Source organism: Cydia strobilella, chromosome 26, assembly GCF_947568885.1.
Source record: "Cydia strobilella chromosome 26, ilCydStro3.1, whole genome shotgun sequence".
NCBI lineage: Eukaryota > Metazoa > Arthropoda > Insecta > Lepidoptera > Tortricidae > Cydia > Cydia strobilella.
In genome coordinates this window covers 59,130-73,835 of record NC_086066.1, presented here as the reverse complement: position 1 = coordinate 73,835, position 14,706 = coordinate 59,130, and the positions used below count along the sequence as shown (strand labels likewise).

The 14,706-nt window shown below is 39.5% G+C and overlaps 1 protein-coding gene and 1 long non-coding RNA gene across 2 annotated transcripts in view; both read left to right on the top strand.

Moving 5' to 3' along the window:
• Positions 1–3,800, top strand: part of LOC134753001 (BTB/POZ domain-containing protein 7) — a 43,227-nt gene extending 39,427 nt beyond the window's left edge. Inside the window, exons 26-29 of the mRNA XM_063688762.1 lie at positions 798–892; positions 1,597–1,660; positions 2,505–2,729; positions 3,607–3,800. Coding sequence (XP_063544832.1) covers positions 798–892; positions 1,597–1,660; positions 2,505–2,729; positions 3,607–3,800 — 578 coding nt within the window. The remainder of the gene's footprint in view (positions 1–797; positions 893–1,596; positions 1,661–2,504; positions 2,730–3,606) is intronic.
• A 406-nt stretch (positions 3,801–4,206) lies between these two features.
• Positions 4,207–14,706, top strand: LOC134753210 (uncharacterized). The gene is made up of 2 exons (XR_010128799.1): positions 4,207–4,300; positions 9,231–14,706. It is a non-coding gene; the product is annotated as an uncharacterized LOC134753210 (long non-coding RNA).

Genomic DNA, 14,706 nt, shown 5'->3' with positions numbered 1-14,706 from the left:
TTTTTTCTTAAAAATTATTACAGTTAGTATTGTGTGTTGCGTCTGTCATACTCGTACTGCCGGCCGCCCCTCGCCCCGGCCGCGGGCGGCGGCGGGCGGGCCGGCCGGGCCGCGCACCGCGCAGGCGCGAGGAGCGCGCCGGTGCCCGCCAGTCCGACCAATTAAAGAAGGCTCCCTTTCCATGCATATTATTAGCAATCAGTTAGCTTCTTAACTCAGTCGGATAATATAATGAAAAAGCACGAGTGGAATAATACACTGAAAGAGCACGCGTGTTTGATATCTAGGATTTTGAGCCAAAAATCGGTGGAATAAAAACGTCGTTTTGAGCAAGTGTGTTGAAAAAAAAATTTAATATGTTTGAGTCTCGCGGGAGTTTTATACTTCCGAAGGGAGTCAACTATCTTTGCTGACTGGCCATACAAACAATAAAAAAAAACGACTATAAACTTCGGCGAAGATTCTTGTGTATTTTTTTTCACTACGTAATAATAACTATATATTTAAAAGACTTATAATAATAATAATAATAAATAAGTAAAAAAAGGGACATAGCGCTCGTTTTAGCTTATATGGCTTACTGTGGGATCGAGGTCATTTTGGGTAAAGGGTTCCACTGATTATCAGTCCGCCGGATTATCAGCCTGTCAGTTAGAACAAAAATTGAAAGTTCCAAACAACTGATGAGTCCGGCGGACTGATAATAAGTGGGCCCCTTAAGATCGTCTTGTAAATATTGTAATATTGATTGAATGAATAATGTAATATTCCGTGCGTGCGTGCGCGTGCGCGTGCAGGCTCCCGCGCCGCGCGCGCCTCGCGCCCCGCGCACCCCGCGCACCCCGCGCACCCCGCGCACCCCGCGCACCCCGCGCACAGAGACGCCTCGCAGGTTCGTATTTACATTGTGATACTAACTGTCGTTGTTACCCAAAGGGTACCCTATTACTAAAACTCCACTGTTCGTCTGTCTGTCGTGTCTGTCACCAGGCTGTAACTCATGAACCGTGATAGACAGTTGAAATTTTCGCAGATAATTTATTTCTGGTGTCGCTATAGCAACAAATACTAAAAAGTACGGAACCGTCGGTGGGCGAGTCCGACTCGCACATGTCTGTTTTTTTTAAATGTGACGTTAGTAATTCTAATATTTGGCTTTGTCAAAGTCAAAATATTATTTATTCAAATAGGCCTAGCGACAAGCACTTTTAAATGATTATAATTAAATTGAGCGAATGAGAGAATGAGAATGAGAAATTTATTGATAAAATTATGAATAATTCTACACGTCACACAGCATACACATCATTATCACAATAATACATAATAGAGTTAATTGAATAATATTACATTTCTTATAGAGTTAATTATCACAATATTTTAATTAAATTAGTCAGTTATTTTACATTGTTTTAATTTATTTTTGGAATTACATCAGTTTGGGACATCAGCAGTTCTGAATATAAATTCGTTTATTGTGTAACAAGCTAAACAAATTAGCATTTTCTTTTGCTTACAAATATTGCCTCACTAGCTGAGTCAATGACCTCTTTGAAGTGAATGAAGTGTTATGTAACAAAGTGTGTTGTGTTGCAGTCGAGCTCCCGCCGGAGCGACGAGGACGAGCTCCGCGCCGCCATCGAACTGTCCGTCATGAGGGGTGCGTACATGTACATACACACATAAATACGTACAATCAGCAGATTTGAACTCACTTCGGAACCGGTATTAAAAAAACCGAAATAGCCTAATATTTTGAATTATTTTATGCTATTTACGCTATTTACGTTAAGGGTCGGCAACGCGCGTGTAATATCTCCGGTGTTGCAGGCGTCCATAGGCTACGGTAACTGTTTACCATCAGGCGGGCCGTATGCTTGATTGCCACCGACGTGGTATAAAAAAAAAGAACTATATCATGTATTAAGTTAATAACTTGTTATTCTTAGACATCCTCTTAAAAATAAATAATAAATCAAAGAACGAAAAGAAAGACGTAATAATATTGGTATTTTTGTATGGAGAAAGTACCGGTTTACTAAAATATGATAACATAAGATAATATTTATTCATTTAAAACTTATGCTAATTGGATTGATACAATCGTAATTAATTAATTATACAATTAATAGCCTGTTCAGAAAGAGAAGAGTCGTGGAAAGTATTGGGCTCATACATTCCACGACTTCTCTTTCCGAACAGACTCTACTTAAATACTAGTACATTCACAGATTCAATTTAAAATAAGTGAAGGTCAAGTTAAAAACTTTAATACTGAACAAATTTGTATTCTCTGTTGCTAATGGAAATTTGATAAGTTTGATAACAATACATAAACTAAGTAAATATTTACTTGTATCTTAGGTATGCACGGTATGCTCTTTTTGTAGGTCAATGTATAAGTGGGTAAATGCTTATCGAACAAAATGATTATTTATAATAACATTAATAACAATAAAATAAATGGTCATGGAACATTATGTTTTTTATGCGTATTCCACCAGCTTACTCGTCGTTCGGTTGCCGCGCGCGCTCGGGCCCCTCGGGGTCCATCCCCCCGCCCCCCGCGCCCTCCGCCCCCGCGCCCCCCCTCGGGCCCCTCGCGCCCCCCGCGCCCCCCGAGGGCAGCTCGCGCTCCCGGGGCTCCCCGTCGCCCTCCAACAGCGCGCACCTGTCGGCACCCAGGCAGGACCCGGCAGCCACCGCTGACCCCCCACGACGCCCGGACCGTAAGTTCTAATTTCAATACACAATAACGACCCACTTTCAGAGCATGAGAAATGAAATAGTATGTTATACAATCGTGATATAATAGAGAGCTTTTCAGTCGAGTACCGTGTTTAAGCAACGAAGCTTGCTGAGTTGCTTAAGTTAAGGTACGAGATTGAAAAGCTTGATTATATCACTATTGTATACAATACTTTTTCTACGAGACAAAAAAATAATACTTTCAACTAGTAGAATCATATAGGTAAACAAACCAAAAGTATACAGCTAAGATACGCGAGCTGCCGCAGCCCGCGATACCTTCATACAGTTCATACCGATGCCCCGGCCGCCGCGCCCGGCGCCCCCGGCGGGTTGGTCAACGACACCGAGGAGTAACGAGTGAGGCCCTGGTACCTGCTCAAGCTAAATTACATTTTAAGACAGTTTTTTTTTCTCGATTTTGGCCACCGTAGCCTATGGAGACTAACAAGCTACGCTAAGCGGTTTTCGTAGGGTATGGATGTTGCTATATGCAGGGTGTCACATGCGCGTTTCTGAGTTATGAAGCAATTGTTTCTACTATAACATAAAATAAAATGTTTTTGTTGGCCAACCAATCACAAAGCAGATGCGTTTAAGTAGGCTAATTTGCATTGAATCGAATCTCCTTAAACAAGAAATATTTTATCGAAATGTATGAAGTTCTATTAAAAAAAAATAGTATTGACTAAACCGTATCGATAAAATTCTTATGCTTGAGTCGGAAGTGCCACAGACTATCCAACGTTGAAAAGAGTAAGGTTGTAGTGTTGCATGTGAAGTCTCGACGAGTAGAAAAAGAATTTTTTGAATGACGTTTTTTTTTTAAGACAATAAATTTTGTTATAATATAAACAGCTCGTTGCTCGGCGTCGGCGGCGCTGTCCCGGAGCGCGCGCACGCCCTCCCCCTCCCCCTCCCCCTCCCCGCGCCGTGCGCGCGCGCTGTACCGGCCCCAGCCTGCGCACGCGCACCAGCACGCGCACGCGCACGCGCACGCGCACGCGCACGGAAGCCACGCCGCGCACCAGACGCACGACTACAGGTACTAATGTCCTCTATTCCGAAACATATTTAATCTATTTCAATCTAACAACTAATGATTTACACACAACAGTCACAACATATTTGTTTTAAAAACGAATAGTGTCGACATAGGTGTCCGTTTTTTTCACAGAAAATTGTTTTATAGAATGTAATGTTTCGCAGAATTTTCATTTCATAGAAACTTTTTTTTTTCAAAAACCGTTAACATTTCAGGTACAGCTAAAAGGTCATCGTGTAGAACCCATTATTAGGTCTAACAGAAAAAAAGGTTAGGTTAGATTGGAGCTGCGACCCTTTGTATAAAAATATGTTTTCTATGAAATGAAAATTTTGCGAAACATTACATTCTATAAAACGATTTTATGCAAAACAAGTTACAACCGTTGATATGTGAATAATAATAATATGAATGTTACAGGGACAGTTACGGGCGTGGGGGTGGGGGCGGGGGAGGGGGAGGGGGCGGGGGCTTCGCGTGAGGCCCGGCCTCCGTCCGGCGCCGAGGGTGAGACGCAACTAACTTTATTAATTCTTCGGGTTCCATACCCAAACGGTAAAAACGGGACCCTATTACTAAGACTCCACTATCCGTCTGTCACCAGGCTGTATCTCGTGATAGCTAGACGGTTGAAATTTTCACAGATGATGTATTTCTGTTGCCGCTGTAACAACAAATACTAAAAAGTACGGAACCCTCGATGGGCGAGTCCGACTCGCCCTAGTCCGGTTTTTATTTAGGGTTCCCGATCAAGATGGTACAGAAGGAACCCTTAGGGTGCGACGCTGTCCGTCCGTCTGTCTCTCACATCGTTAAATATCTCGAGAACCACTCAAGATATCGATTTCAAATAAGTGACCAAGACATTAAACATTATTTTTAGGGTTCCATACCCAAAGGGTCAAAAACGGGACCATATTACTAAGACTCCGCTGTCCGTCTGTCTGTTTGTCACCAGGCTGTATCTCATGAACCGTGACAGCTAGACTGTTGACATTTTCACAGATGATTCAGATTCAGATGTTTTATTGGTAAAAGGCAGTCATTTTACAAGTCAATAATTTACATAACACATTTTGGGTAGGTACTAACTAATTATTGTTACATATTTATATTAATATTATAAATTTACATTAATTTCATTATTATATATTTACATTCATTTAATTATTATATATTTATATCTATAATTAATTACTTGTAATTCGTTTGGATTAGTGATGATATCTACTTTACGATTTGAAAAAATCATCAGTGCTATAAAAGGCCATGCTTAGGAGATATTGTTTAAGTTTTCTAAGAAAGATTGCATCACTTGGTGAATTTTTTATATCTGCCGGAAGAGCATTATAGATTTTAACGCCAAATACGGCGAGCGACTTGCGCGTCTTGGCCAGGCGCGCGCGCGGCGCGAGCAGCAGGTGCGGGCGGCGGCGCGCGGCGCAGCCAACACGCTGCGCGCTGCTCATGTATGAGCTTAGATTCAGTCTGACGTACTTGCAAGCCTCAAGGATGTAAATGCTATGCAAAGTTAAGATTTTGAGTTTTTTAAATAATTCTTGTGCCGGGTAATCAGCAGGTTTTCTAGCAATAACCCGGATGGCACGTTTTTGAATTTTAAAGATCTTGTCGCGATCGGCTGCGGTACACCACAAATCGATACCGTAGGTTAGAATGGAATGAAAATATCCATAGTATGCTTTCTTTATATTATCTATAGACAGACTGGGAGCCAGCCTAGATAATGCATAGGACGCTGAAGACAGCTTGTTACAAGTTTCATCTATATGTGACGCCCACGTTAGCCCCTCATCAATTACAAATCCTAAGTATTTTACGCTATCGACTTGCGGCACTAGTACATCGTTCAAACTTATGTCGAGCTTTGTGTTGTTAGTTTTGCGCAGCTGAAAGTGAATTATATTCGTTTTATCTACGTTTAGACACATACCATTGACTGTGAACCAGCGAGATATTAGTTTCATAACTTCTCCCAGTTTGAATTTTAAGTCTAAGAAATTTTCTGCATTAACTATGATGCATGTATCGTCCGCGAACATAACATACTCTGGGCCGATACATGCCGATGTGATATCATTGACGAGCAAAAGGAACAGGTAATTTCCCATTGTCGAACCTTGGGGGACAGCAGCATCAGCCATGGTTTCCAGCTTAGACTTTGCATTTAAAACGTAGGTACACTGCTTACGATTGCTTAAAAATGATTCAATTAATTTGTGAAATTCGCCTTCGATACCGTATCGAGACATCTTCGCCAGAAGCAGTGCGTGGTTGACCATCTCGAAGGCGCGCGAGAGATCGCAGAATATAGCCGCGACCTGCCGCCCGCCCTCCAGGTGCTCCAGCACGCGCGCCACGACGTCGCGCGCCGCACTCACAGTCGAGCGGCCCGTTCGATACGCATATTGATGCTCATTTATAACATTATTGGAGACTAGGTGTTTTAGAATTCTGGCACTAAGTAGGCGCTCAAAGATTTTTGACACTATAGGAATCAACGATATTGGACGATAAGATTTTGGAAGATGCATTTCACCTTTTCCTTTATATACCGGTTGCACTTTTATAATTTTAAGTGCATCTGGAAATTTTCCCGTAAGAACGCAATCATTAAATAACTTTAATAATAGGGACACTAAAATTGGAGGTAGGTATCCCAATATGTGGGTTGACATATCATTCACATCCTTTGATTCTTTAAGTTTAATTTCCTTAACAGACTTTATCATTTCTTGTAGGGTGAATAATTCAAAGTTAAATTTTAACGGTGCCGGGGGCAGGTAATGCTCAAGATATGCAAGTGCATCACTAATGCATGGTTTGACTCCGCCGTGACCGTGAGTCGCCGACACATAGTGCTGGTTGAGCCGCTCGGCGGCCGCGGCGGCGCGCGCGGCGTCACTCGCGCCCTCCGACCGGCTCACCAGCACGTCTAGCGCGCCGTTTCCTCGCTTATTATTCTTACAAGTTTCAGAAGAAATTATTCTCCATATATTTCGGCTCATATTATTAGTACTCTTAGATATTTTTTCGTTTAGATAATTACTTCGTGTACTTTTTAGTGCACTCGAGTAAGTCGCTTCAAGTTGCAATAAGTTAGAAAACTGTTCGTTATTCGAGTTGTGTGAAAGTTTTAGCTTATAGGAATGAATTTTCTGACGTAATCTATATATATCATCACTAACCCATACATTTTTATGGTTTTTTACAACGCATTTTCTATGAGGAAAATGTACATTGAAGTAGTGTTTAATTACATTTAATACTAATTCAAGAAGTTTACTAGGGCAAGAACTTTTACACAAAAGTGCATCCCAGTCATGAAAATTAAGACTTAATTTAAAATTACCGAAATTTTTATTACAAAATTGTCTCTTTTCTACACATTTATTTGTTGCAATATTTTTATCAATTTTAACAGACATAATAAGGCATAGGTGGTCTGATAAATGCATATTTACACATGAAACATTTATTATTTGTGATTTATTTAAATTTGAATACATATGATCAATACAGGTTTGACTAGTGTCAGTTATTCTTGTTGGTTTTTCATTAATTTGTCTAAATCCAAACTGTTTTAGGAGGTATGTAAGGTTTTTTGTATTATTGCATTTTGTAAGAGAGTCAATGTTTATATCTCCAATTAGTACAACTTTAGATGTTTTAAATATATGCATGCTAAGTAGTTGATTTAATTTAGATAGAAACAAGGGTACATCACCGCTCGGAGGTCTGTAGATACACACCACTACCAGGTCCAGGCCGATGCATTCTATCGCACACACTTCAAAGTTCATTTCAACTGATAGGTTGTTGACCTCTTGTCGCTCCATAGTAATCATGTTTGACTTAACGTAGATGCAAGCACCTCCTCCTTTACGGTTAGGTCTGCAGAAGTGGGCTCGCAGGCTGTAGTCTAAGATGTTCACAGAAGATATTTGATCAGCCTGGAGCCAGTGCTCTGTCAGGCATAATATGTCAATTTCATTATATAGTTGTAACTCGCATTCAAGTTTATAGGTTTTGTTCTCAAGTCGGTTGATGTTTTGATGCATTATTGTTATAGTCGTGTCGTTACTGCTCCGCTGCGTTACGGGTGCTAAGGCGGTATCCTTGTGTTTAGGCCCTCGGGCTGATGGTGGCACTGCCGGGCGCAGGTCTGCCGCGCCGGGCGCCGCCACGAAACCACTCACTGACTTCGACTCCTGCCGGCCAGCTACTCGGGTCCATAAAATAGTCGTACTTGTCGTTAGGTAGGGTTATTGAAAACGAGGCGTAGTAATTATGCTTTAGTGTAAGCTGTTCCACTTTGTAGTCGTCGCATTTATTTTTCTTGTTCATATATCTCAGTAAGACGTCGGGTGTAGTCTGGGCCTTAAAAAAAACATGCATGAATGCGTCTTACTCGCTCCATTGATTGCAATTCAGAATCAACCGATCCGGTTCCTTTGATAACGGATCTGCGGTCGACTTTTCGGTTTTTCTTTCGTGGCCGTACTTCTTGCCATGTTTGCGTGCCGTCAATATTTTCTAATAAATCAGAAATGATGGGCGATGCTTGTGAGAATTTTACGGCCGGTTCAGGGTTTGTTTTGTGCTGAATTTCAGGATTCATTAGGGATACATTTATGTTATTTAACCCAGGTACAGTAGGTATCTCGTTCTCAGTGTTTGCAGGTGAGTTTGCGTCGGTTGCGTCTGCAACCGGTGTCGGGGGCGTAAGCGCCGTCGCCGGAGTAGTCGACTTTCGACTCTGTGCCGCACGAGTTAGCGCTGCAGTTGCGTTGACGCGCGCTTGCCGCAGGGGACGCGGGTGCGCTAGTGCCGGAGTGATCGTTGGCTTTTTAGGCTGAGACTTGGGGGTAGATTGATTACCGTCCATTTTTGTTGTTAGCTCGTGACTAAGCTGAGAAATTTTCACATTTTGCTCGCTAATAACGATTTCCAACTGGTTTACTTTATCCACTAGTTTAGACACATGTTGAAGCACTTTTTGCACATCACTTTCGATATTTGTAAGCGACATTTTATATATTTTATGATTAAAAGCTGCGGAGCGATCTCTCGGGCGTCCGACCCGTGTGTATGATGTATTTCTGTTGCCGCTATAACAACAAATACCAATAAGTACGGAACCCTCGGCCTCGGTGCGCGAGTCCGACTCGCACTTGGCCGGTTTTTTTTAATTTTTGTTAGCAAAATGCCCAAATTGAATAGGGTACCATTCGTCCCCCGGTAAATTGTGGCTTTCCAACACAGAAAAGACCTTAAACCTTTTTATCTGAAATTCCAACAGAAATTAAGATAGAATAGTCTTTATTACACATGAAGCATAAGGACCCTTTTCTGATGGAACGCCACAATTAGTCTCAGAATTGTTTGTAACATTTCCTATTCATTATTTCCTTTACAGAAAGTCGTCGTGCTCGGAGCGGTGACCCCTGATCTCACCCGCGTAGCGCGCCCACTAGTGCCCACTGCTGCCCACACGTGGGCCCACTACTGCACACAGCTGGGCCCACTACTGCACACAGCTGGGCCCACGCCTCGAAGAACGCGGTTTTGTCTGTACGCATTGTCAATTTTCTGTTATGTTTATCATAAGGGGTCGTTCATTCATTACATCACGCTAAATTGCGATTTTTAGACCCGCCCCCCTTGCCCCCCATCCCCCCTTGCCATACTCTCATAGAAAAGAGATAGGTCTTTAATACATACTTTCACACTTCATGACCACCCTGTTGCTGTGACGTAATATGTGGATGAACCCTAATTGGTAATTCTAGTGACTATTATTTGTCATATCATATTTCCATTTTATTTCAACTAAACACATACTTACTCGTAAATTCAGACGCGTATTCCAAAGCAGTTTTAGCATATTTTTTATCAGTCACATTAATTAATGTATATAATGTAAGATGGGACGCATTTAATATAATATATAATGTATGTAAATGGTCAGTAAATATTCGGGCACTGACAAGTGGGCTGCGAACCAATATATATATAATTATACATATTATATAAACACTATACATTATTGTAAATACTAGTGTAAGCGTGTATAATAAATATATACATTATAAATATATAAATAAGCTGGCGGCGGCGCGCGGTGTTATTTTCTTATTCTGTGATATTTTATTAGATTTTAAATGTTTTATTATTGTAGTCAAGTTTTTATTTGGATTTTAAATAATGAATTGTTATAATATAATCCATATGATGCATTTTCGTTGCAATTAAATTTAAAGTATGTCTTAGCACAAATACATATGAGTACAGTTTAATGTCAAAAATATTTACGCAAAAGGACAAAAATATGTGCCATTTTCAACCAAAAGGGTACTTATTGTCGCTTGTCAGTACGGCGCTATTTCTATATAGCTTCAATTAAAAATCAACCTTATCGACAAGCGACAATGTGATACCTTTTGGTTGAAAACGTCACATATGTGAACCCGAACATTATTCTTAAGTTTCTACACGTGTGTAGATAATTTGATTTTACATATTGTGCGAAATTCTAAAAAGAGGGTTGAAAGTTTGTACAGAGAAAGAGGAAAGATTTATCACGAGATTATTTTCTTTATTGTATTGTTGTTAATAATCATACATCGGGGTTTTTGGTGCGGGGATGTTTGACACTAGCCAAAAAATAGGTAAAAACCGATGGTACTATTTTAACATTTCTAAGCACATTTGGAGCTTACAACTTATTTTTATTCATAGTTTGGCAATTATTTTACAATCAACAAAGCTATAAATACACAAAATCATTCCCGCATCAAAATCTCCGTTTTAATATGTTAATAATGGGTCTCTATTGTTTGACATAATTATTGAAAGTCATAATGTAATGACTAATGATTGTCATAATTATCATTAGTCATAATTTGTTTTTTCTTAAAAACGCGTAACTTTTCAGGATTGCCATAAAACAAACCTAACCTAACCTATCTATAGGATAACCTGAGGAAAATCCTGAAAAGTTAACGGTTTCAGAATTATGGCTAATTATAATATGACAATCATTACATTATGTATTTCAATAATTATGTCAAACAAAGGGACCCCGTTAATAATAAAGCATGTTTCCGCTTTTTTGTAAATTATCTAAGCCCTAAGGTATAAAAAAATCAACGATATTAATATTTGGTTGCAACGAAACGCACTAATATAATATGGTAACTACAAACTACAATACAATTACTCTGTAGATACCCCCTAACCTAAGCCAGTAGTCATAAAACTCCAGTTTTGCTAGGATAACTACTGTACAGTCCAGGGCATAATAGTACATTATTGTCGAGGCTCGGAAGTAGCTACTCGTTTTAAACGGACGACCTTGGGAGTCCGTTTAAAACGAATCCTCAGCCAGCAAGTAGCCTTCCAGCAGGGGGGTGTCACTGCGCAGTTTAGGTATATTTGGCCGGCGCACCGCCCGGGCAGGTGTATGGCAGTGGGCTGCCGCTCGGCTCGCACGATAGTCGTGTCACGTGCTCAACTGGCGCTCGCGCAAAATTGAAAAATTTGAAAATACGCAATGGCTTCGAAACCTAAATCGCAATCTAATCTGTATAAAAGAATGTTCTGCTTACGGATGTCTGAATAAACAGAAGGACAAGGAAGCAGAAAAAATCATTTTTTTTAAATTCCGGACTATATTGACCGACATATTTTCAAAGGAATAAGTACTTATGTGGCATACCTACTTCCGTGAGAATCAGACATACTATCCCCGGCTAAAATTTTATGTTTACAGAATCAACGTTTGTAATTCCTACATATTTATCTTAAAAATAATAAATCAGTAGGTATAGGTACAAAAACTTGTGGCGTGACAACCCCGTGCCGACACTCGCAGCTCGGTCATAAAACTGCGGCGCGCAAAGAAGATTCACGGTTCTTGCGCGGTTATAAGTTTCAATTTAGCTTGCAGGCGGCGAGTGTAGGTATAATTTTATACCTAAATCTGGCTTTTGTGAAGGAGTGAATTTTCTGTACGGTAGTACTATTAGTTATTCTGTGCTTCCAGCCGAGTCATTTATAGTGCTTTTCTCAAAAACGGCGCAATAAATACAAATACAGTAGAAATATTTTACAGAAGCAACGTTCTTATGTATATATTTTCACAGAAAAAAGTTAAAAGATTTTCTTTGCCGCCTTTTTATTTTTTAAATTAAAAATTGAAGTGTATTTTTCTTCTGAAAATACGCCAACCTATTTGAGATACCTAAATAGTCGCGGTACCAAAATTATAATAATAAGTACTGATCATCTGTTTGGCTGTTTAATGGACCCATGCCTTCATTTGATATGGCCACTTCAACTTTTAAAAAGTTTGGAACTCGACAAGTAATGGAATTTGTATGCAACATTGCAGTCCCGAAATCGAGACTGCAATTATTGCAATGTTTTTAACTTTTTAATTTTTCAACGACCATAAACTACGCACTTCGCGACCTACTTTTTAACCGGCAACGTCGACTTTGCCGTCCATTTTTGAGAAAATATATATACATTCCCAAAGTTTTATAAATATATGTACGCTCTTGCACCTTAGACAATAAAGTCGTGTTCACATATTTTTGAGCCATTTGTCTGGATCGATATTTTTGCCTTCGACTGTACCCCTAGTGTAAATTTCATTCGATAGCGTGACGTGTACGCGTTTGCGTTATGTCTTTTTTTGTACGGGATTTTGAGTTTCCAAAACGTCCCGCTTGGCGCGCTGTTCAAAATCCCATACAAAAAAAGACAACGCAAACGCAACGGACGCTATCGAATAAAATTTGGTTCGGTAATCTTAAGTTGCAATTTTACTTTTTATTAATTGTTAACAGAGAAGTTAATTATAAAGACTGTTAATCTCTATACAAATTCGCGTTCTCTCAAAAATACTCAAATCTCTATAAAAATACCAGGGTGAATACGGATGACTTTGATGAATATGGACAAAACTTTAAATGTGATTTAGCTGACAATTTGTTAAAAAAATACCTACACGAATTGTATCATTCAATTGAAAATAATAGTAGATTTTGTATGGTACAATCTATGTGGATTTTTTTTAAAGAAAATTTCAAATAAATATCATTTTAAGTTTTGTCCATATTCACCCCAGCCATCCCTATTCACCCCGGTTGACAGGATTTAATATGTTGAAACGGGTCACTCACGTATTTTAAGTCGGAGTCTGCATGTTTCGCTCCATAACGAGTAGCTTGAACGGGAGCACGCGTTGGCGGACATCTCGGATGCAATCTTCGATTTAAAACAAGTGAGTGACCCGTTTTAATATTTTTAATAAAGTTTAAAATAAATTTGTTTTTGAAAAATGTATGGAACTGCAACTAATGTAGTTTTCATTAAACCATACCTGTGTATGGAGATGACGACTTGAATTGTTGCTGGTCTCTGATAAGTATATAGTAAGTGTAAAGTGGTATAAGTTTGTATATTTATTTGTATAATACTCTGAAAGACTACTAAGATGCCATACAGACGGCCGCCGCCGGTGAACTACGTATTTCAGAACTAAGTTGTAATTTTGCTTGGCTAATAAATATTCTCACTTGTCTTAAGTCACATATTACCTTATAACAAAACTTCCGTGAGACACAGACATATTAAATACAGGGTGCTTTTGTTATCACTGACCAAACTGTGAGGGTTGAGTCTCTAGTAGCATTTTGGTACGGCATTTGATTAATTGTGATTAATATAATATTTGTGCCATTTTCAACCAAAAGCGTACTTATTATCGCTTGTCAGTAAGGCGCTGTTTCCATATAGCTTCAATTAGAAATCAACAAGCGACAATATGGTACCTTTTTGTTAAAAACGTCACATTTTTTGCTCCTTATGACCTCGGGAATGCGTGGTTAAAATCTCTCGGGTTTCACCAGCCCACGGTGTATAACATAACGGACAAGATATTGACAAATAACCTCCAAAGATTCAAAGATTGAAGTTCGGCGCAATATGATGTGAACCCTTTACCTAATCAAAGCTTTTTTCTGTTGCCAAGGCAAAATATAACTTAGCTCTGAACAACACTCTTAGTGGTGCTCGCATCATTGTAGCACCAGGAGGATATAACCAAACGGAGTAGCCATTAACAGGCGTTCCCCTATGTCGAAAATAGTCGGCCAATGGTCATACACAATGTAAGGACTGACGTTTATCTGACATGGCTATTTTGACGTTACGTATACATTTGACGTTCCCCTCCCCCGCAAAAATTGGCAGACTTTTTTGTACAGCAAATTACAGACGTGACGGCTCCGTTTGGTTATATACTCCTAGCTGTAAAGTTAATATTAAAAACGCTCCAAAATGTAAACAGAGAAATGCGGTTCTGTGTCCATATGATGTATTAGGTACATACCATCTAAAACCTTGAATATCCTGACAAAATTAAGTTGACATTTCCTGGACGATTTTTTTTAAATGTCAGGACAACAAAGCTTGTACTAGGCGACGATATACATACTTATATAGATAAATACGTACTTCAATACATAGAAAACATCCATGACTCAGGAACAAATATTTGTGTTCATCACACAAATAAATGCCCTCACCGGGATTCGAAACCAGGACCACCGGCTTCACAGGCAAATTTCATTTCACTCTAACTCTGTATTTTGAACTGAACTTCACGGACGGGACGGTTTATCGTTGTATGCTCACGGACTTTAATTGTTGATCCATCAATTTGATGCTAATTTGGTTGTCAATACTAACGGTATGCAATGTCCAGTGTAAAGTGAACCCTCAACAATTGTCCGTGTCTGTACTCGTACAGGCGCCGCGTATACAATAATAATGTTATAAGTAAGTTAGGTTTAACTTGTTAATAAAATCAAATTTCATTATTA